This window comes from Grampus griseus (genome assembly GCF_964374135.1).
Source record: "Grampus griseus genome assembly, contig: HAP1_SCAFFOLD_421, whole genome shotgun sequence".
NCBI lineage: Eukaryota > Metazoa > Chordata > Mammalia > Artiodactyla > Delphinidae > Grampus > Grampus griseus.
Genome location: NW_028133036.1, coordinates 97,617 through 120,330, shown reverse-complemented (window position 1 = coordinate 120,330; position 22,714 = coordinate 97,617). Strand labels below are relative to the sequence as shown.

The following is a 22,714-nucleotide window of genomic DNA, read 5'->3' as shown; positions in this document are numbered from 1 at the left end:
CTCTGAAAAAAGTATCACATATGTATTATAAAAATCTCCTAAACGAAGGAAGGCTTGGCTTCTTTTGTTCCTTACCTCATAGTGGCCATTGATCTTAAAAACTACTTTGGGATAGACCACATAAAGTTGGTGCCAGCAACTGTAGTCATTTTGAAGGCCCCTTTTCTTCCAGAGACTATTACTTGAAAGGTTATGATTTAAAAGCTAGAAAACGAAACACAAATACAACCTCTGCTGATAAACATCAAAGGAGAAGACACAATCAGTCTACCAGTCTTAAATTAATATTATTACTACCAATATCTAACTGTGGTATTTTACAAGCTAATTCCTACAATCAATAAGGACTCATTTATTGTCTAGTTGAAACCTTAGCCGTAAAGCTTAAAACCTCCTACCTCTTCCTTTTAAAAGTGATTTCATTGTTCCCTAACCAATTCTAACTGTATCTAGATATCTGGCCATTCCTTAACTATTTAACTGGAAGATAATGTCTACTTCACTGAACACTTCCCATACATCACTAACTGATGCAGCTGGATATAATCATAATTTGTACTTAGGAGTGTCAACTGTCCCTGGCGGTCCAGTGGTTAAGACTCCATGCTTTCAATGCAGGGGGCGCTGGTTCAATCCCTGGTCAGGGAACTAAGATCCTACATGCTGCGTGGCACGGCCAAAAAGTAAAAGAAAAAAGTGTCAACTGTATTTCAGAGTGTAAGTTATCTTTAAGTAACACAACTTGTCTCAAATATGCAGTCTCCCCAGCTCCCAAGACCCACGCTCTGCCATTCATTTAAAAATTTGTAAGTAAATACTCACTAGTAGGGAATGATGATTACTCCAGGATAGTGTCATCTCTCTGACCGCACAGGCACAGGGCACAGTAAAAAGCTCATCAACTGAGGTAAACTTTCAAGCAAAAGGAGTACCCCCCTATTCCAAATGCTTTCATTGAATGAACAAAGTCTAATTCAACACCACAGTTTCCTTCTATAGATGGCCTTACAAGGCCTTTCATCACATCCCTACTTTCCTTCAAGTATGTATGGCATAGTAAAGTAGAGAGGGCTATGTGTGAATCTTACATGAACCACTTAACCCCCTGGATCCTTACGTGTAAAGGTTATTACCTGACACCAGTCAGTGCACAAAGTCAAAGTTATGAAGCTGAAAAAAGTATCACGACCATTTTATCATAAGAATTAAAGAGAAAATTATTTAAAGGAGTTGGTTAACAGGATTTACCTAATCCAAAATAACTTCAAGACCAGAAAAATCCCAGTCTTCACCCTGACCTCAAAAATAAGAACAAAAGGCAAAAAAACATACAACAGTAGCTCACAGTTTAATTTATGTATTTATTAGCTAATATTAATGCAGCAGAGAAGACAAAAGCTCACAAACACTCCACACATTTCACAAGACACATTGCAGGAAAAAAAAGTGACTAAGAAGGATCAATAGTATCCTAGGGTCTTGGTGGACGCATTCCTGGGGGAGGTGGACCTTGAAAAGAAAAAGCAAAATTCCATGAGATCATAAAATAATAGAAAAACATATAAATATTCAGGGGCCTGGATAGCACCACTGAGAATATGAATACCCACTAACCTCTTATTCCTGGTGGAGGGGGTCTCATTCCTGGAGGGGGCATGCCTATTGGCGTCCCTCGAGTAGGAGGAAGCCCAATTGGTGGGCCCATGGGTGGTCTCATACCAGGTGGAGGAGCCATAATTCCTAGAATGAAAAATGGCAGAAATAAAGGCCTCATAAATCAGCTAAGATGGGAGCATTAAACACAAGATAATATTTAAAGAAATAAGCCTGGTACTAAGTAGAGTTGAACAATTTCTCCTTGACCACTGCCATGCTGGCCATCCCAATTCAAAAGAGTCCATAGCCTTTCATTTAAAATCAGTTTCCAAAAGTGGAAAACATATTCCAAGTTCCTAGTTAGGTAGTTAGGCTGGGCCTTAATTCAGTATCTTCTTATTTTTCATCATCACTCCTCAAGATGATACAATTTTTTCACAGATCCACACCTATATCTAAGAATCAAATTCTTTTAGTTCTTGTCCATCAATTCCTTACCTGGAGGTGGAGTTGCTCGACCAACAGGTGTAGGTGCAGTCCCACGCCCTGGTGGATACTGAGTTGGGGCTCCAGCAATGCTCGCAGTAGCAGCAACTGCAGCAGCTGCGACAGTGCCTCTTCCCTGTGGGGTCATTACCTGAGAAGGAATGGTTAGAAAGACAGTAAAGGTAAGGCACTTCCTTGTATCATTCAAATACAGAAAATAAGCAGTTGATCACGGACTATTAAACAAAAAATTAAGGCAATTCTGCACTTCTCTTATTCTCATTTAAAAAAATCTTGGCACACTATCACATTCTCCTTTAAACTGAACATGCCCCCTTTTAACCTAATCAGCCCTTTTGCATTTTCTCAACTCCGGTTTATCCATCCATATTCCTCTTCACTCACCAACAGTGATGAGTTACTGTTATCATGGTGGCTTTAATCTACTGCCTTCCTAATGTACATCTGTACCTTTCTTCCCTCTACAGTATATGCTGCTTACATAGTATAGTACGTACGCTCAGCTTTTTCAGTCTCCTCAGCCTCAGGTTCTAGGCACTTTCTCCCAATAATATAAAAACTTGTGGTTCCTCACCTGTTGGGATGGCCCCCCAACCCCTCGGACAGGGCCCGCTAATCCAGCAGGAGCCTGGGGAATTGGAACACCAGCTGGAACACCTCTGCCGGCTGCCCTACCAACCCCAGGGCCTCCTGCAGCTCCAGCAAGTGGTACCCGAGCAATGCCAGTCTGAAACAAAAAAATTATAGCTTGAAATCAAATGATTTATGAAAGTTATCAATAATCTTATTCCTAAAAAGCTACCCCTTTCCCACCATTTTCCCATTATTACCTATCTCATATTAGTTCTGTATTCAAAATAGCATCACCGAAGGCATCCTACAGATTAAATTGTACATTTGTCAAACTGTGAGTCCATATATTTTCACAACCTTACCAAGAGGAAATAAATCACCAACTCCTACCCTTATCTAGGTTGCAGCCAGCAGGTAGACTAACCCATCAGAAAACCCTTAATCTCCCAGAATAGACAAGCAAGAACTTACATCAAGTGCCAGGCACGTGTTACCTGACAAAGGCACACTATACTGTGCCTCTGCTGTACCCTGATTTAGCAAATATTTCAAATAATGTGATGTCCTTCCACATTAATGTTCTGTCCTGTCCTACATCTTCCTTACATCTTTGGGGGGTGGTCCCTCCACAGTCATGGAAACCAAGTTCTCCCCACGCAGCAACACCAGACCCAAAACCCGCTTTTCTTCACGCTCTGGCTGCTTAGCATTCTTTGGCCTGTAAATCAGAAGAAAATTTTAGTATGATAAGTTATGGGTCACTCACTAACATTTTTATAGATAAGTATCAATGAAGACAATAATTAATGCTCAGATGCTCATGCTCAAACAGTTAATGAGTTATGACAAACAAAACTAGACTCAACTGATATATAAGGGTGAATGGCTCTTTTCCTATCATACTTCAATCTTCCAGAATGTTCCCTCAGTGTTATACTACAGCAAAACTAATTTCTTCTTTGTGAAACACAGATGCAAGTAACGCAGCTAGGACTGTTTTTTTAATAGTACTGATTGCAAAACTTGGAATTTTACTTTTTTCTTTCAGTTTTACTGAAATATAATTGACATACAGCACTGTGTAAGTTTAAGATGTATAGCATAATGACTTACATACATCATGAAATGATTACCACAATACGTTTAGTGGACATCCAACACGTCTTATAGATAAAAAAGAAAAAATGTTTTTCCTTGTGATGAAAACTCTTAGGATTTACTCTCATAACCACTTTCATATATAACATACAACAGTGTTAATCATACTCATCATGTTGTACATTATATCCCTTGTACCTAATTATCTTAAAACTGGAAGTTTGTACCTTTTGACCACTTTCATCCAACTCACCCTCCCCCATCCCCTACTCTGGTAGCCACAAATCTGATCTCTTTTTCTATGAGTTTGTTCTTGAAGTATAATTGACCTACAACACTATGTTAGTTTCTGATGCACAACACAGTAATTCAATATTTCTATACATTATAAAATGATCGCCACTGGCTAAGACTTTAAAGACAGGCAAAACTGAAACCTCAAGTTTTCATGTTAAGATGGGATTTAAATCATTTTTTAACTAAATACGTAAATACTGACGACAGACAACTGAAATAAAGGATGGGAACAGCAAGAGGCAATGACGCCATACCAAAAAGTTTTTAATAACAGACACCTGTTTATTCCTGGACTTACCACATACTATATAACCATGGGAAATTTTTTTGAAAACTTTCTTCTAATCTCTGTGATTCTAATTTCTTCATCTGTCAGCAGCAAAAATCATACATGCATGAGGCTTATACCACATACTACAGGTAATGCATTATTTAGGAGAGATTATTCCTGTAACTTACTGAAGAGTGAAACAGAAATTAAGAATATACCTAAAGCATTCATCAAATGTCTGTAGTATTCATCAACACTATTTTTAAAAATTCTTTTCAGTAAAAAGGCAGATTATTTAAACAAAAAATTAACATTGAAGCATTCACCATCCTAGAATTTCTGAAATAATCCAACTTTGTATGCAGGAAGACGACTAAGAATGAATAAAAAGGAAAGGACAGGAATATGTTACTAATTCTATTCAGATTTGAGAAGAACAGACTTATAGCAGTCAGGCAAAGGTCATCATCACCTTTCTCTTCATATCTGAAATCCCTAAATGAAGTGGTCAAATTAAATTTTTGGACAGTATATCGTTAACTGTGGAAACAGAAGAAATAAAGCCAATGGTCAAGGGTGATGCCTTGTAAATTCTGCCAAGAGCCTGAAACAAAGCCATCTTGAACATCTGGAGATATTACAAGCACTGACCCAAAATACTCTGAATGAAAAGTCAACTGAATGGAAGTAGAATGTCCCTGGGATCTAGCAAGTGGCATGCTCTTATAGTTAAAGGAAGCTCCCCAATCACAGGTGCAAAGAGGGTGACCTCCTATGGTAAGGCACAAACATACAGACATTATTTCTGAAGAAACAGCATGGGCAAACCACAAAGATAAATAAGCAAGGGGATTAGGGATTGAGACCAAATCAACACTGACCATGAGGATTCAGACAACACAAGGGGCATGCAAAGAGGCTGGCCAAACAATTGCTAGACACAGCCTGAATTATTCTATTCACATCTCAACTCCTCAACCATGAAGAGTAATTGTTATTCTTAAGATTCCCTCAATCTTGTTGAGGGAATGTTGCAGATTAATGTTACTGATCATTTCTCAATTTTCTAAATAAATATAACTTGTTATTTTGATCATACCATACAGTCTTATTCCCAGTTTAGTTCATAATTGTATTTCCAAAATTAAAACAGTAGTATGGATACAGCTGACTCTTAATACTGGGAGATTCATCCAATTCAGAGATGAGGCCAGGATATTAGACAAGAGACCAGTCCTGCCTTTACCCTACCTCCTTCAGTTACCCTCCCTACTGTTCAGCTTCTCCCTCAGTATCCCACTGCCCAAACCCAAATGGCCTTACTTGATCTTCCTGAACTCATCACAATCACAGAGGATCAAGTTCATATGTTTGTCAAAGGCCTTAAAGGTGCCAATGAAGATCCGGCCATCTTGCAAGATACATCTCATCCTATAGTCAATGTGCTGCAGCATCTTGCTGCTCTTTCCCACAGTCTGGAAGGAGTAAGAGAAGAGTTAGTCATCAGCTTGTCTGCAGCTACTTTCTAACCCTTTCCTGTTTCTTCCCCACTCCTATACCAATCCAAACCTGGCTTTCTTAACAAAAATATCATGCCTCCATTTCTTTTCTCCATACCTTTAAGATACTAGACCAAATTTGGACCCAGGACCATTTATACTTCCCTATGGAACGCTCTGCTTCTCAGAATCCCTCCCTATGCAGTCTTCCAATACCCTAAATATATTTCCTCCCCAAGAGACCCAGCTCCCAAACCCAGCTCTCCCTTCTAGTATTCCATCATTTTAATCCCTGTCCTTTCCCCAATTCTAATCCCAAGCTCCACCCTCATACAGAATACTTTACGCTGTCAGCTATTTCTTTTCCTCTAGACACCTAGCCAAATGGTGGGAAACTCCTATCTCCATCAAATCTTTGCAACTCCCATCGACCCACTGCAAATACGATGTATCATTTTTCAGTTCCCTTTTAAAGATCTCTGTCCTGGTTCCACCACACCCCACATCCCATATAATTCAGAACTTTGATCAGTGTTCCTCAAACTCTTTTTCTTTCATTTTTGTCCCACTAAGGCACCTTTTTAAAAGATTTTCATCCTAATTGCCCACTCCAATGAAACTTTAATATGCAGAAATACTGTATCTATTTACATACTGTGGCCCTTTTGAAGACCACAAACCACTGTCAAATCTAACATTCTTCCCATTCCTCAAAACCTAATTTTCAGTCCCTTTGGATATCTTTCCAGTTAAGAATATATGTTCTTGATTAGCTAAACTTAAACAGAAACACAAAATGGATTAGGATGCTGTATTTCTCTCTACAGACAGCCTTCCTTTGTACCAATCAAGCCTCAAAGCCCCAAACCCCTCCATTTTTCTTTCCCTGTTGATTCTGCCAAGGCCTTTCCCCTGGCTGTGGTTTTGCTGGACCCTCCATTTTTAAAGTAGTCTTGTTATCTATTGAAATCTGACCTCAGAGTCCCCCATCTGCAGGACGGTCCCTTACCACTGTAATTATGACCAAAAACTCTCTTTTGTATTTCCTCACAATGCAAGATTCCTCTTAAGATGTTTCCCAAACCATTATACCACTGTAACAGGACAACAGACATAGGTCTTCACCAGTTGTTATTCCATGAATGAAGCGTCATCTCTATAGATTAATTCCATATTAAGAACCCCCAAACACCCCACACTCTGGAAATTATATTGGGCATTTACATTAGCTTCTCACCCCTCTGCCCTAATATACATCTTACCATGATTGCTGCTCCACCAAATCCAATGTCCACAGGCAAGTTTCAGGATCCTTAAGACCTAAGGGAAGGCTACAGATAAAGGTATGATGCACGTTCTCCTACAAACAATGCAAGCTGGGGCGGAAGCTTCGAATAGTAGATGGAGCCTGCAGAGGAAAGCATGATCTAGCTGCACTGCAATCTACCATGTTTTAAAACAGGTAGACAATTTTGCATGAAAAGCACTATAAAAGACATTCAAAAACATCCCTCATACTCTCATACCCACCAAGTAAACACCAAATTTCACTATTCCATCACCTTAACTTCCACATTGTACACACCCAGAGTTAACAGGTGGTTAAATTTAATTTTACACAGAAATTTTTAAATGTTTCAAAAATGAGCTTCATTTTCCATTCCCAAAATGTATTATTTTCTCTTTCCATCCTTATTTAAGGTAGTGTTTCATTCTCTGGTCACAAATTAACACCAAGTCATCTCAACTTCAACATTTTGGTATCTTTAAGTTTCTCCATCTGAGTTAGTCCAAATTTTTGCTCCTTGGCTGAACTACCTAAATGTTTTCTACCTCAGTGTTCCCTTTCCCCAAGCCAAAGTCCCTTCAAAATAAGCTAGGAAATCTCCCTTCACCAAGAAGCTAATATATTATCATATACCTGCTTAAGATGTCCTTTGTTAAAAGGGGACATAAAACTACTAAATGTTTACACGGATATACGGTCAACTTTCTTAGTAATCAAAGAAACAGGCATTAGAACAATACTCTCATTTCCCCCCAATATACTTAAGAAAATGCTTTGAATAAGTATGAGAACCAAACCTAGCCAAAACTGGTAAAGGGTCTCAAACTGCTAATTATACTCATTTAAAAGGAAACACACAAATTGTTGTCTCCACTATGTCTCTATATTCAATAGAGAAAATTTCCAAACAGTAAACTGCTTAAGTACATTTAAAATCTATTTTAGGATGTGAAAATGAAATCATTTAAATAGTGGTTATGAACTATGGCAACATCAAAACAATAAAGTAAAAGAATGGTGAGGATACCATTATACATGTGGAAATATAACACTAGATTAGAAGAGATCATAATGATATAAAATAAATAATTCAGTAAGGATGGTAAAATGCAGAGGGGATGTTTCGCTATAATTACCAAAATCTGATGGCAGTTCAATACATTTTTATGAGAACTTGGGGGATATCAGGTTTTCTAATAAAATAAACTGATCATTACTCAGAATATCTCCCAAGCTTTGTTCTCCACATGTAAACCACCATGCATCCTTTGTGCAGCTTTTCCTGAAAGTCAATCCTCCCCCCAATAAATGTAGTTTCTAATCCAAATTCACATGAGAAGTTTAAGGCCTATAATTCAGATGTTCTGAATTCTGACAGGATTCTCTATAAAGCAGACGATAAATTCAGGAATACTTCGTATGTTTGAATTACTAGCAACTTCCACTTTTATGATAGCATATCTAAGATTTAAGATCTTCATCAACCTATGGAGACAGGAAGTAAATCAAGTGGTTATCTGAACTAGGGGTGGAAATGGGGAATGAATTAAATGGGCACGAGGGGATCTTACTTGGGTAATGGAAAATACTAAGAGTATATGTGGCAGTGACTGCAAAATTCTGTAAATTTACTAAAAAGCACTTGTTTATAACTGGATAAATTCTATGGTATAGGAACTATACACCAAGAAAGCTGTTTTTAAAAAGTAAACTGTCTGGACTTTCAAATAATGGTCAAAGTTCATAGTAGGATTACTTTTTACACTGCCATTGGTGCCCTCAAAGAAAAATATCACAGCTAAACGTTCAACAAGACACTACTACTGAAGCTCACTCCCTTACCAACAATGGAGACATGCAACCAGACAATGAGCCACAAGACAGTGATTATTAGGGAAAAAAAAAGATGTAGCTGGATGTAGCTTTTGAAAACTTCATTTAAAGGAAAGAAATGTAATCACAAAAAGGTTTCAGATGTAAAGATTAATATAATGGAAACTAGTATCAAATGTGCATTTAAGGTGGGAATTTGTAGTAACCTCTCCAGTAAAAGTTTAAAATTCAGAGACAGGGCTTTTACCTTCAAGTGCCAAACAGATTTTAGAGTTGAGATTTCCCAATCCGACCTGTTTCAAATGTTTTATCCCGCTTGGCCTTTCAGTAAACACATACGTCCATCAGCCCTAGTTCATAGAGTTTAGCTATTAAGAGATCAACAAATGCAAACAAGATTTCCTGGTATACTGGATCAGAACAAAAAAGGAAGGCCAGTCAGGCATGTGTCTGTCCATCTAACCTGTTTGAGGTTCCAAACCCCTCCCATACCCACTATCTTGTTACCCAGTTATCAAGTATAAAAATGCATCTGGTGATTTGAGTCATGGACTAAAGAACTGGAGACCTCAGAACTGAGGATGTAATATGTATAAAATAATTTGCATAATAGGATATACATTTCACTCAGAATAGGGGTTGACTGACTAGGGAGGTTAGGAAAGGCTTCCCTTAATAAGAGGGACTTAAAATTTAGGAACACTTATCTCTCGTCCCTAAATTTAGCACACCATAATCATGAACCCTTGTAAGGGAAAGGAGATATATCACTTTGTAGAATGATCAAATGTATCTCCACAGTAGAGGAGAACAAAATGCTTTATGAGGAAGAAGACAAGAGCAGCAATATCACACTGCATTAAGGAATTAGCAGTTACGGTGAATCTCCTGATGAAAGTGCACATAAGCAAATAAATGGCCCAGAAAGCCTGACCAAAAATATCCTGGGATTCCTCAGAGGAGGAAGTTCTCAAACTTTTGAAAAGTGTGGAGTTTGAAATGATTAAACTACGTAAATATGTAAAGCTTCCTTAAATCAAAGGATATGATGGTCAGACTTGGCCAAGCAACATGTAAGAAATGAGAAGTCACAGAATAATGGTAATGTATTAGTGTTCATTCTCTTGGTTAAATAACAGACCCTTCACAGAAAAAAAAAATGCAAAAAGTCTAACATGAGAAAACACAAATAAGTGGAAACTATTAATCCACAAAGCAATGCCATTTAAACCAGAGGAAAACAATGTTTCCCTTTTTGAAACTGTTTATTTATCAAAGGGAAAAAAAAAAGACAACAAAGGTGGTACTGAGAAATTATCACTCTAGTAAGTATTCTTGATGGCAAATCAACACTGCTTATGATGCTGTTAGAAAGCAACATAACAAAACATTTAAGAATCATACTAGTATTTATACCCTAAGCCCAAAATTGGATCCTTACCCTAATAAATTAAAAATACCAAATATATCTTAAAAATATAGCACTAATATTCATAACAGCATAGCAAACTAGGGAAAAAAAACACAGGTACAAATGAAAAGTAAATCATGAATGGACCATCATTTATTCATTACAAATGATAACTGTGAGGACTATGTAATAAAATGAAGGAACATTAATGATATACATTTAAGTGGAATAGTTTAAAAGCATGATTACAATTAACTACATTTTCAAAAGAAAAGCAAAAGGGCAAAATGAAAGAAAATTCAACCTCACGCTGCTGCGGTTGAAACATGGGTATTTAAAGTCTGTGGTTTACTTTCCCATTTTTCTTGGCTATCACTCACATGATTTAGATTTTTATAATGAAAAAGAAAACATATCAATTGTTAAAATGCCTTTATCCATTTACATGTATAGTAGACTTTAGCACTAGTCTTAGACCTGACCCTTATCCCAGAAATTCATCTGGTTCTCTACCGTGGAATATTTACTTCATATACTCTCCTTCTACAACCCCTTTCCCTTCACCACACTGTATATTATCACCACTTCCCTACTGGCCCCATCTTAGTGTTTTCATCTTTGAAAGTGGTTCTCTAAGAGAGAGATTAGCCAACTTTTTCTTTTAAAGGGAAAGATAATAAATATTGTAGGCTTTGCCTGCCATTCAATGTGTCACAAATACTCCCATCTGCCACTGTACTGCCAATAACAGCCACAGGCCATACGTAAATAAATAGACATGGCTGTGTGTCAATAAATTTACAAAAACAGGCAATAAATGGGCCAGATACTTTACCAACTCCTGCTCTATAACAATCCTAGTACCTAGTACTGTTTAGATGAAACGAGCACTTGAAACTCAGAAAACTGGATGGTCCTACTTACAGATAATGTATAATTTAAATAATACTTTACTCAGGAACTTACAAGAGTATGTAAACTGCACTGAGAAGCCAAAAAATTCTTGGTTAAAAATAGTCAATTATGCACACTTACTTATTTAAAAACGCCCTTACTCTGGGGAACAGCTGAGGACAATGATCAGATTCTACCCGCCCCCCGAAATCAATTCCACTGTCTTGCAATCAAATCCAATCAATTACTGCCGAATGCTGGGTAAAGGATTCAGCTGGGGAGGATTTTCCCTTTGCTTTAAAATTTGAAATGATGGCCATAAACAGGCCTAATTAATTTGAGTTGAGGGGTTATATTTCAAAATAGAAATAAAGAAAATCTAGAAGAAAACTCATCTATAAACCCCTTTCCTCTAGTAGTTTCTAAAAAGTATATATTAAACCCTTTGGATTGAGATCTTAATTTTTTAAAAGTCGGAAAGGAAAAATAAAGTATTAAATCAAAATTAATAGCGTTCTCCTAAAAATCTAAGCAACCAACACAAGACACACTGTAAATAAACCTACGTAACATTGAAAAATCATAGATTAATAGCTTTATTACATTGTCAGCTGATTCAAACACATTGGTAAAAAAAGGTAAGAAAAAGATAAAACAAAAAAATTAGTAAATAAGCATGGGAAATACTTAGCTTCTCATTTGCTAATGGATGTGATATGTATTTATAATTCAATAGAAACAAATTATATATAATTAACATAAACAATGAAGATGAAAGTGTAACTGGCACTATATTTTTTCATGACAACAGACTAATGTAATAATTCATAATACAATTCAGAAAATGTACCTTAATTTCAAATTCCTTGACTCAATTTATTTTTACATCTGCATATCCAAGGAAATGATCCTATCTAAAGTTTTATGCAAAGCAATTCACTGAAGTTTTATTTCAAACTACCAGCAGAAAAAAAATGAAGTCTCTCACAAAAAGAAATTATAAAACATATTAGCAGGATATTCAGCAGCTATTTATAATGAAATATTTTTCATATGTTACGGTGAAAATCAGTACAAGTTAAATATGAATAAAAAAACTACCTAGGGCTTCCCTGGTGGCACAGTGGTTGAGAGTCCACCTGCCGATGCAGGGGACATGGGTTCGTGCCCCGGTCCGGGAAGATCCCACACGCCACAGAGCAGCTAGGCCCGTGCGCCATGGCCGCTGAGAGGCCCATGTACCACAAAAAAAAAAAAAAAAAAGAACTACCTAAAAAAGCAAGGACTATACAATGTCTGAAAAGTAATACATGACAAGCATCAGGGTAAAAGCATTAAGACCCTGCTTTTACTTTTTTAAACTTTCTGCTATGTGTTTATTTGTATGAAGCCTTTAAGAAAAAAAACTTCTTTGGACATAACCCAAATAATTAAATGACCTCCAAACACCCTACCCTTTAATTAGTTCTTTATTCTTGATCATGACTGCATCAGCTCTAACCTGTTTTATTTTGTTTTCTCTCTTGGAATCAGCTACCTGGGTGTTCCAATACTTCTTTAACCACCTCTTGGTGTCTCAGCTAAGAATGCCTGTCTCAGTTCCGCCTGGAAATCCACCACAGGTACTTGCTGCTGCTGCTGAGATCGCCTTGGATACAGGTGACACCTATGACAAGAACACAATACACATAAATGAAAGGACATTTTCCTATATAGATAACAATGTGAAAGAAAACACAGAGACCCTTACATTTAAGGAGATCCTCATTTAGGGTCAGAGCATGCCATTACCTCATGAAGAAAGTATAAAACTGGAGACTCCACACAGAGTTACTGGGACTGAGGGATACTTACCCTCTTGGGGGATACTAGCAAGGAACTTAAAAAAAAAAAAAAAAAAGCTCTTTTTGTTTAAAATGCCCTGTGAAAAGTACCATCAGTATAATATCCATTACTTACTTTCCAATCTGGAAACAATTCTTTAACCCCCAAGGAGGGAGGTGGGCATTTGTTAAGGCATTTCCAGTGAGACATTAAGGCTGTCATTCATGCTGACAAGTCATTACCTGAAACAAAGAACTTCCAGGGCCCAGGCTATTTAAGCTCTTAAACTATGTAAACAACCATCTGTTAGTCATCAGAGAATTCTGGAAAAAAACGCTCAATATATTCCTACCTATCAGTCATCTGGCTGTGAATCTGATCCTGAGGATAAGAGATGCAGGAGGTTACACAGTTGCTGGCTAATAATACAAGCACGGAAAAAAAAAAAAATCACCAGCCAATTCTGCCCTTGTTGATAAGTATATATATATGAAAATATTCAACAGCAGATGGATTTGAAAATGGGACTGTGATAAAAGGTTTTCCGCTATTTTCTGTAGTTTTTAAATAACATTTTTAACATTCTGTTATATAATAAAGAATTAGGCTGGAGGTAACCTCTAATCCTTTGAGTTTAACAAGTGATAGCAGTATCTTTGTTATTCATGGTGGGCCTCTGGGATCACACCAAAGTTAATGCTAACTAGATGACTCAGGATTAAAGCTGGGCTTAGAGAATATCAATACTGCTTACCTGTTCCTATAATCCACTCACAAAGTGGATAAAGGTGGCTGGGGAAATTACACTATTTTCCTAACTCAAAACTCCCCTCAGCTTCTTCCCGTAGTGCAGCACCCTCTAGTATTTTTACATAATATACATAACAGACATCAGGAAAATGAAGTTATTTCTTCTTCAAAAGCAAAAAAATATTTCCATAGATATTGACAAACTAATGACACCTAAAGCAGTCTTTTACAAGATTAGGATATGATAATCTGTTATACTGGTCCACATTGATGCTGCACTGGATAAAGGCTCTAATAAAATATAACAAATATGATAGAACCTTCACCCACTAACAAAGATCCTCCCCCAAGAAATCCCCTCCACCCATACCTCCACCAATCTCTAAACTACCTCAAGATATTTCTAGAGACTCTGGGGAGGAAAAAATGGCACTTTTAAAAACTCTGAAGTTACAAGAGACTGAAGGGGAAAAATTACATTACTATATAAAAGAAAATAGGCAAATGCCTATTATAAAGGACAAACTATAAACTATTCACTCTTAAATATTCCTTTTCAAAGTAATTTCCAAAACGAAAATGTAACAAAGGAAAGAATAATGAACTATGAAGAATAAGTAAAATAAACATGGGAAAATGGAGAAATCTTTCGCCTCACCAAGTTTTAAACGTGCAAATATACTGAAGTTTTTCCACATACAAAATGAACAAATAACAAAAATAAGACGCAAAATGTTATCTACTTTTTACAACAATTTCTGTAAAAAGCTTTCCATTTGAAGTGAAATAAAATACAAATAAATATTAATAACTACAGCTGACCCTTGAACATGGGTTTGAATTGCGTGGGTCTACTTATATGTTGAGTTTTTTTCCAATAAATATATTGGAAAAGTTTTTGGAGATTTGTGACAATTTGAAAAAACTTGCAGACAAACCACAGAGGATAAAAATATCGAAAAAAGAAAACGTTAGGTATGTCATGAATGCATAAAATATATGTAGGTATACATTTAACATAAAAATATGTGTTAATCAACTGTTTATGTTATCAGTAAGGCTTTTGGTCAACAGCAGGCGATTAGCAGTTAAATTCGGGGGAACTCAAAAGATATATGGAGATTTTTGCCTATGTGGGGGGTTGCGCCCCAACTCCCTTGTTATTCAAGGGACAACTGCAATATTAATTTTCAGATTGATTGCTCTTACCTTCATTGTAATAACTAAGAAAAGCAAGCAACCTAAATATCCATCAGTAAGCTAATGATAAATGTAACTATGTTATTACAACACCCATACTCTGCAATTTGTAAAATAAGGTAGTTTTATATGCACTGACATGGAAAGATCCCCAAGGCACATTGTTACAGAATAAATCTCATGTATGTAAACAAACAAATCACAAAGATGCCTCCCCTCACCCCATGTGTGTACGCATGAATGCATAGGAAAAAGTTTGAAACAATAGAGATCGAAGTACCTGAGGATTATATCTGGAGAGAGAAGGGGAATGGAGTAGTGGTATACTGAAGGAGGCACTCACTTTTTATCTCAAAATTATGTGTTTTAAGAAGAAATTATATTCATATATTACTAATACTTATAATTTTGAAAAATAACAGCTTTAGGAAAGAAAAATGATGTTACCCACAGATACTGTCAAGATTTGTGGTAATGACAAAATGCACGTAACTGTAGACTCAATATATACCATGTCATTAGAAATGTTAATATATTTTTAATTGAAATGTCCCTTCTAGAAATACGTATGCATATCCTAAATAAATGAAGGGAAAAAATGTATACAAGTTTTTAACTGGGTAAATGTACTAACTAAAAATAAAATTCTAAATATTGCAGAGCAAGCATGAATACATAAATTAACATCTCTTCAAAGCACAGAACATTTTGCAAGCACAGAAAAAGTGACTTAGTAACAATATAAATACAGCAGAAATAATTTTAATATAAATATGTTGAAGGATGTAGAATTTTATCAAGATACCACTCACCCACACATATATGGAAAAAAGGGAAATACTTATCACTAAAATTTTAACAAAAGTTGAGTTAAGTTAGGATGGCATGGTTAAGGATGATTTAACTGCTTTTTTGCTATATCGATATAACATGCACAAGCTTCTTTCATTAATTAAATTCATTTCAAGCCCCTGATCACAGGATACTTTGTTCCAATTTGAAAATGCCCTAAATTGGTTCTCAACGCTGACTATACTCACTCCTGGTTGCTCAGTGAGGCTGTTCTTCTCCGTTTGACTTGGACTTCTACCTCTGGTACGTGCTGTTCTGTGGTCCGTCTCAGGTGTAAACGGTCCCTGAAGCAGAAAGAGGATTTGTTTTATCCACTTCATCAATTTTTGAAATAACCATTTCTTTAAAGGTTATAGGGACTTCCCTGGTGGTCCAGTGGTTAAGAATTTGCCTTCCAATGCAGGGGACATGGGTTCAATCCCTGGTCGGGGAACTAAGATCCCACATGCCACAGGGCAACTAAGCCCGTTCACCACAACTACTGAGCCCACGCCACAACTAGAGAGCCTGCGCACTGTGACAAAAGACGCCGCATGCCGCAATGAAGATCCCACGTGCCGCAACTAAGACCCAAGGCAGCCAAATAAATAAGTAAATAAAGATTATATTTAGAACTACATTTAGTATGATGGAGTTTTTAAACTCCATCTAATTAACCTAATTAAATCTAATTAAAACATGGTAGAGTGATGTATGTCAATTATATCTCAGTAAAACTGAAAAGAAAAAAAAGTAAAATTGAAATCTTAGAATATCTTTATCCACCAATAGTCAAAATCTATCCTAAAACCACTTTCTCCCTTTAGCATCCCTTTGACGTCAGAAAACTTGGGAGAAAAACTATCTAAAAATTAAGCAAAATTGTGTATTCCTACATATATTCACACATACAGATATAAAACTATACACTTACAGAGATACATTTATATACAGGCATACTACCCATACCTACATATCCCTGAAAAATAACATTGATTCTAAAAATGGTTTGAAAAATATTTTACTATGATAGATCATTTTGTATAGTGGAATAAAGAATAAAATTTAAATTTCAAAATGTCTAAGCAACCTCTTATGCAAATGCTTCTTAGGATTTGCAAAATAAGAAATTTTAAAACTGTATAAAAAAAAGAAACAGCCGCTGACATTATAATCTTCAGAACAGCGCACAAAATGTCTGCTCAAAGGATCTGAACATGAAATCTACTTGGGTCAACCAGATTAGAAACTACAGGAACCACTCACAAAATTGAAATTCTAAAATGTCAAATCAGAAAGGAGAGAAAGGCATTTTACACAAGTCATGCAATGTAATATATCAAAGGCAGAATTCAAAGGACACATACCAAAAGATAATTCCCTAAACCTGTGCTTTTAGAATTCATGTTTAGATTATGCAAAGTAACCAAAATAGCTTACCAATAACCCCAAATTGTTTTCTTGCTTCAAAAACTTCAATGTTCTAATCAGGCAGTAGAAAAGACCATTTTTTAAGAAATCACATATCAGATTTTTAAATGGTAAAAGTACTGAATATACTTTGCTAATCTCCTTGACCTTTGATTAGGCAATGTGACAACACCTAAAGTACCTAATGAGAAAGAAATCCATAAATAGGATTTCATCAAAAGTGAACATTTCAGAAAATTAGCACTTAAGGAAATAAAATGTTATATGTACATAATGTTAATTTTTTGCTCCAAAATCACTTTCATTAAAAAAATACTAATCTGAAAATGCACTGAAGAAAATGTGGTGAGATCACACAATATTTTTCCTAACGGCCTAATATTCTATCAAATATTTAGGATGCCTTACACCTCTCCCCTCAAAAAAAACTCAATTATAAACTCAACGACTAGGACCTCAAGAATGAGAAATAAAAAAACACAAAGATAATGTGAGGTAATCCCAGTCTGTGATCTTCCAACAAACATAAGACGATCAGTGCCTCCAAAACAAACGCTATAGAATCATCAAGAATTCTGAGCCACCCAGCATTCAGGAACCAGAAAATAAACTTCTCTGCCAAACCTTTATTAGTGAAGGATGCGGCCTTAACCATCAACAACCCTTGCTCAACGTACCTTGCTTTAGAAAACAACACACAGTCCTTCGACTAAGTGTCCTTGCTCTAAACTTCAGAAAGCGTTCACACTCCCTCCCTATTCTCAAAAAGCCGTGGTACTATACCAAATATTCACAAGGCAGGAGAGAGACCTTCAAACTTCACCTCTTTCCACAGGGTCCGCCATATTGAAGTCCTGAGCCCGAGGGCATGACTACAAAATGTCGGACCAGGAATGATGCACACTCATCTTGCAAAGGGCCAAATGATCAGAAGTTCATATTTGAAGCACTATCTTCCTACAAGCAGAAAAAAGTAGGTGCAAATCATATAAGTATCGCAAAATACCAGACTCCTGCTATTTTTCAAACTACTGGAAAATAATTCCAGAACAAAGCTTCCCAGGCTTCTGAATTTGTATTTTCCTTAATTACATTCTAACTCAGCACACAACCAGGCGTACTGTTTATGATGCACGAGGAAAAAAAGAAAAAAGGCAAGCACATCAAAATCCTGCAAAGAAAGTCCTTAAAAATATCCCCCCCAAAAAAAAAAAAAAAATCCCCCCAAAAGTCAAAGTAGTGGAATACATAATACAGGAATAGTTACTTTGTTAATTATCCTTTCTCAGCAAATATTCACAGCAGCTCCAACTTCAAAAATGATGGAACGAAACCATTAATTTAAAAATTCGATTAAGGGCAAGAATTCACTAATCCCACATACACCCACATTCTACTTTTCTCTCTCCAGTTCTCCTTGAGCAAGCACAACTCAGCCCTCAGTTCCTAGGAGCTCTGGAGGAGCTGCGACCCCCTGATTTAAGGAAAGTATCTATAAAGATGACATCACCAATGGAATATCCAGCGATTAAGAAATACGACAGACACTTAAAAGAGATGCAGTTGTGGAATCATATAACCTGGAAAGTTGAAATCAGAGGTTATAGGAACGCGAATTGTCTAAAGGGATACTGAAGCCACCTGAATGTGGCGAACAATTAAGACTGTTCACAATACAACCTAGGGAGAATCTACAAAAATGGAAAAGCTCCTGCACCGGTGATGGAGGCTGTCTTAAGTAGCACAGTAAATCCCGGAATGCCCTCACCTCTCTTGGCCTCCAGGCCCTTAAGCGTAACAGAAAACCCGGGGCACAGTGCAGCTGCCCTGCCATTCCAGGCAGGCAAAGAATGTACAAATTGCCCCCTGTATAAATCTCTGATCTCCCCACCTTCCCCACTCCACTGCGGCACTGCAAGGAAATGGTGGAACGCCAGGCAGTGGCTGAGCAAACCTGTCTCCTTCCTCCCCTCCCCCTACCCCCACTGCAGCACAGTAGGGAAGAAAACAGGGATTGGGTACACAGGTGAAGGAGGTGGCTGGCCACCCCACACAGCAAAGACTGCGCAAACCCCTTCCCCCGAAGCATGCCCCACCGCAGGGGGGAAGTGGTGTCGTCGCTGCTGCGCCTGCGCACCCTAAACCCACACCTTCCCTACTGCGGCATTAGGACGCGGCAGCCGCCCACCCAGGCCCGCCTCCTCTACCTAGCACGTCGCTTTGCAGAGGGTGCGGCTGACACCCCTGCCAGGCAGAAGTGGCACAGCTGACCCTCCCACACTGCGGCACTGGGGGGAGGGGCAGCACCCCCCCCCCACACACACACACCCCTCGCGCCTGCGCAGACCCATACAGCTGCGGCAGCAGCCATCTTCGCGGAGCTGCACAATGGCAGTTACGCGACACCGATCCCCGCGCACTCCCGGGCTGGCCTTAGAAATTCTCATTCCAAACGCAGGGAAAACCTACGCGAACGAGAGACACCCCTACATGTCACATCCCAGAACCTGGCAGGTCCCCCGCAAGATGCACTAAACAGGCTGTGGACATCATATCCCTCATCTTACACCAAACCCAAAAATGTGAGAAAAATAAAGGACTTAAGTATATAAGGACCGGACATTTCTGCAGCCACCCCTTCAGCTGAGGCGCAGGGTAGGAGTTTCGCCACAGTATTCAAATTCTAAGAGCACCACTAGTCACAGAAAATTGAACGTTTTCTTTTCTTCAAACGAATGGCCTCCTCCAACTGCCCGCCCCCGCCCCTGCCCCTCCCCCTCAACCCCCTCTACCACTGCCCAGAGAGCGACTCCGCGAGACCCCCAGTCCTGTCACGGCCCCACCGCCACCCTGCGGCCCCCATCATCGCTGTCACCCCGCCGTCCCCACACCGTGGCAACACAGGCCACCCCGCCACACTCCTGCCGCCCCCTCCAATCACCCCCGCCACAGGCACCGCGGTCACCCCGCCGCGCCCTCCAATCATCCCCGCCACAGCCACTGCGGACACCCCGCCACCTCCTTCATATCAGTGCCACGGGAACCACCCCAACCACCCCCTCCCACTACTGCCACACACCAGTGCCTCCGCGGACACAGCACCTGCTGCCCCCTGGCCAGTACTGCAGCCCCACTGACCCCACCCTTTGTACCCTCCCCCACTTAACACACCACAGTGGCCACCGCGATGTACCCTCGCCACCCGCGGTCACGGCCTTGGACTTCAAGGACAAAGGGCCACCCTAGAGAGGGTCTGAGGGGACGCGACAGGATGGTGCAGACGCGCCAAGACCTGACAAGACGCGGACAGAACACCCGAGGAGGGCCAGCCCAGCCCCAAGCCTCCAGAAGGTGCCCTATCCGGCCTCCGGACAAAGAACTTGAGGGCCCAGATCCCCAGTAAATACTGAAATATTTCTAGTTCTGGAAGCCTGGGATATCATGCAAACAAAAATATTTCCCATGCTGCCTCTGAGGGAAGACACCACACGGCTGACCTGGCCCGCTCCATCGCGCCGCTGGCCGCTCCTCAGAACACACCGTTAGGCATCTCCGGCAGCAGCTCCACTCTACGCGGCCTTTGCCGGGGCGGCACCAAGAAATACGCCGGCTTTGCCTGCGCGTGCGCGGCAACCCCCTCACCACCGGGCCTTGGGCACGCATGCGCGTCTGTTTGCCGCAGTAGCGGTGCCGCAGCCCTGCAGGTGCCCCGGCGCCCTACCTGACAGGAAGAACTGGGGGATGGTATCTTCCGGACCCCAGGTGATCAAAGCACGGGGGCCTTAGGGGTGGGGGGAATCCAGGAGCCACCACCAGCCTGCAGTTAATGGCTCTCAGAGTCGCACTAAATGTTACAGTGGTACTTCCACCCAGGGGAGTGGGAATTGAGTATTTATTTTTTGTGAACTTTATAAAGTCCGTACCTTTTTCAGATTTCCTTAGGTTTTTCCCCAGTGTCCTTTTCCTGTTGAAAGGTAACATAAATATTATGTTCAGTAGTCATGTTTCTTTAAAACTCCTCTTGGTTGTGACGGTTTAGATTTTTTTGGGTTTTGTTTTTTAACTTTCACCATGTTTATATTTTTACAGTGATCATTAATTACTTTCACAATTAAAAATTAAGGTAAAACAAAATTAAACTTCACTCTAAGATCTAATGTACTTGACTGTCAGTTTCCTGACTCTTCTTCACCCTTTTCTAGCCTGCTTTTTCTGAAACGTCTGACTACTCTATTAATTTCTTGACTGCTCTACAGTATTCAGAAGCTGCCTTTGGATGCCGGGGAAGGCATGATAGGATCCCTGACCTTACAGATGATCTAGAGACAGCAGCCATTTTGGCTCACTCATTTACTGAAAGCGGATATTTTAAATCAGTTTATAGGCCTGGTGAGCATATCCTGCAATTTGGTAATGAATATACAGAAAAGGAGACTTCCCAGCAAGCTATAAGGACTGTGCAGCTAGAACCTGATGTCTCCCAACCATTCCTTTTTGTAAAAAAAAAAAAAAGTCGAGACATCCCAGTTCAAACACTCAAAGATATGAGCTTAAAGAACATAAAATCTGGACTAAAACTATTCTGTATACAACTGAAGCTGAAGTCTGCAAAAACCGATCTGAACTACATTACACCGTATTCAAAAATTAACTCAAAATGGATCAAAGACTTAAATGTAAGAGTAAAATGTTAATCTCTTAGAGGAAACATAAATGTAAATTTGTGACCTCGACTTAAGCAATGCTTTCTTAGATATGACATCAAATTTACAAGCAACCACACAAAAAAAAGATAAATTGGACTTCATCCCAAGTACATTAAAGTTTTTGCTTCAAAGATCACTATTAAGAAAATGAAAAGACAACCAGCATAATAGTAAAATATTTGCAAATCATATACTAGCTGCTAAAAGAAGACTTACCATTCAACACTAAAAAGACAAAACAAAATTTTAATGGGCAAAGGATTTGAATTGGATAATTCACCCAAAACTGGCAAACAAATGGCCAATCAGCACATGAAAAGATGCTCAGCATCATCAGTCTTTAGCGAAATGCAAATGAATAGCTCCTTGAGATACTACTTCACACTCACCAGGAGGGCTATAATCAAGAAGACAATAACACATGTTAAGGAGGATGTGGAGAAATTGGAACCTTCTAACACTGCTCATAGGAATGTAAAGTAGTGTAGTTCAGGAAAAGAGTTTGGGAGTACCTAAAAATTTAACCATAAAGTTACCCTATGACCCCCCACAGTTCTACTCCTAAGTATATAACCCAAAATAAATGCATACATCTGTGCAAAAACTTGTAAATGAATTTTCATAGCAACCATGCTATAACAGTCAAAAGTGGAAACAACCGAAATGTCTATCAACTGATGAATGGATAAACAAAATATGTGGTAT

The 22,714-nt window shown here is 38.7% G+C and overlaps 2 protein-coding genes across 12 annotated transcripts; both read right to left on the bottom strand.

The window, feature by feature from the left end:
• Positions 1 to 1,362: 1,362 nt before the first annotated feature.
• On the bottom strand, positions 1,363 to 12,810 carry SNRPN (small nuclear ribonucleoprotein polypeptide N). Of its 3 annotated transcripts, none has more exons than XM_082682100.1 (8): positions 12,769 to 12,810; positions 7,104 to 7,161; positions 5,666 to 5,817; positions 3,283 to 3,394; positions 2,678 to 2,830; positions 2,095 to 2,233; positions 1,615 to 1,740; positions 1,363 to 1,509 (listed from the first exon to the last, which is right to left on the bottom strand). In XM_082682100.1, exons 2-8 carry the CDS (start codon positions 7,104 to 7,106, stop codon positions 1,472 to 1,474), a joined length of 723 nt encoding a protein of 240 aa, XP_082538226.1. In that variant the 5' UTR covers positions 7,107 to 7,161; positions 12,769 to 12,810; the 3' UTR covers positions 1,363 to 1,471. The 3 variants fall into 3 exon arrangements, with proteins under 3 accessions (XP_082538226.1, XP_082538225.1, XP_082538224.1); XM_082682099.1 differs by having other exon boundaries at positions 7,104 to 7,172; positions 12,769 to 12,786; XM_082682098.1 differs by lacking the exon at positions 12,769 to 12,810 and having other exon boundaries at positions 7,104 to 7,244.
• On the bottom strand, positions 7,104 to 20,907 carry SNURF (SNRPN upstream open reading frame). Of its 9 annotated transcripts, none has more exons than XM_082682104.1 (5): positions 20,801 to 20,894; positions 18,127 to 18,260; positions 16,082 to 16,177; positions 12,769 to 12,933; positions 7,104 to 7,172 (listed from the first exon to the last, which is right to left on the bottom strand). In XM_082682104.1, the coding sequence occupies exons 2-4, from the start codon at positions 18,171 to 18,173 to the stop codon at positions 12,825 to 12,827; spliced, it is 252 nt and encodes an 83-aa protein (XP_082538230.1). In that variant the 5' UTR covers positions 18,174 to 18,260; positions 20,801 to 20,894; the 3' UTR covers positions 7,104 to 7,172; positions 12,769 to 12,824. The 9 variants fall into 9 exon arrangements, with proteins under 9 accessions (XP_082538230.1, XP_082538232.1, XP_082538235.1 ...); XM_082682106.1 differs by having other exon boundaries at positions 7,104 to 7,161; XM_082682101.1 differs by having other exon boundaries at positions 7,115 to 7,249.
• Positions 20,908 to 22,714: the final 1,807 nt, after the last annotated feature.

Excerpts from the sequence above, each read along its gene's own strand:
- SNRPN (XM_082682100.1), bottom strand. Across the intron at positions 3,395-5,665 it reads GATGAGTTCAGGAAGATCAA|GCCAAAGAATGCTAAGCAGC; the intron begins GTAAGGCCATTT and ends TCTGATTTACAG. Across the intron at positions 2,234-2,677 it reads TTGGGGGGCCATCCCAACAG|GTAATGACCCCACAGGGAAG; the intron begins GTGAGGAACCAC and ends ATTCCTTCTCAG.
- SNURF (XM_082682104.1), bottom strand. The coding sequence starts at position 18,173 with ATGCCCTCGGGCTCAGGACTTCAATATGGCGGACCCTGTGGAAAGAG. Across the intron at positions 16,178-18,126 it reads GGCGGACCCTGTGGAAAGAG|GGACCGTTTACACCTGAGAC; the intron begins GTGAAGTTTGAA and ends TTTCTGCTTCAG. Across the intron at positions 12,934-16,081 it reads GCCTCACTGAGCAACCAGGA|GTGTCACCTGTATCCAAGGC; the intron begins GTGAGTATAGTC and ends TTCTTGTCATAG.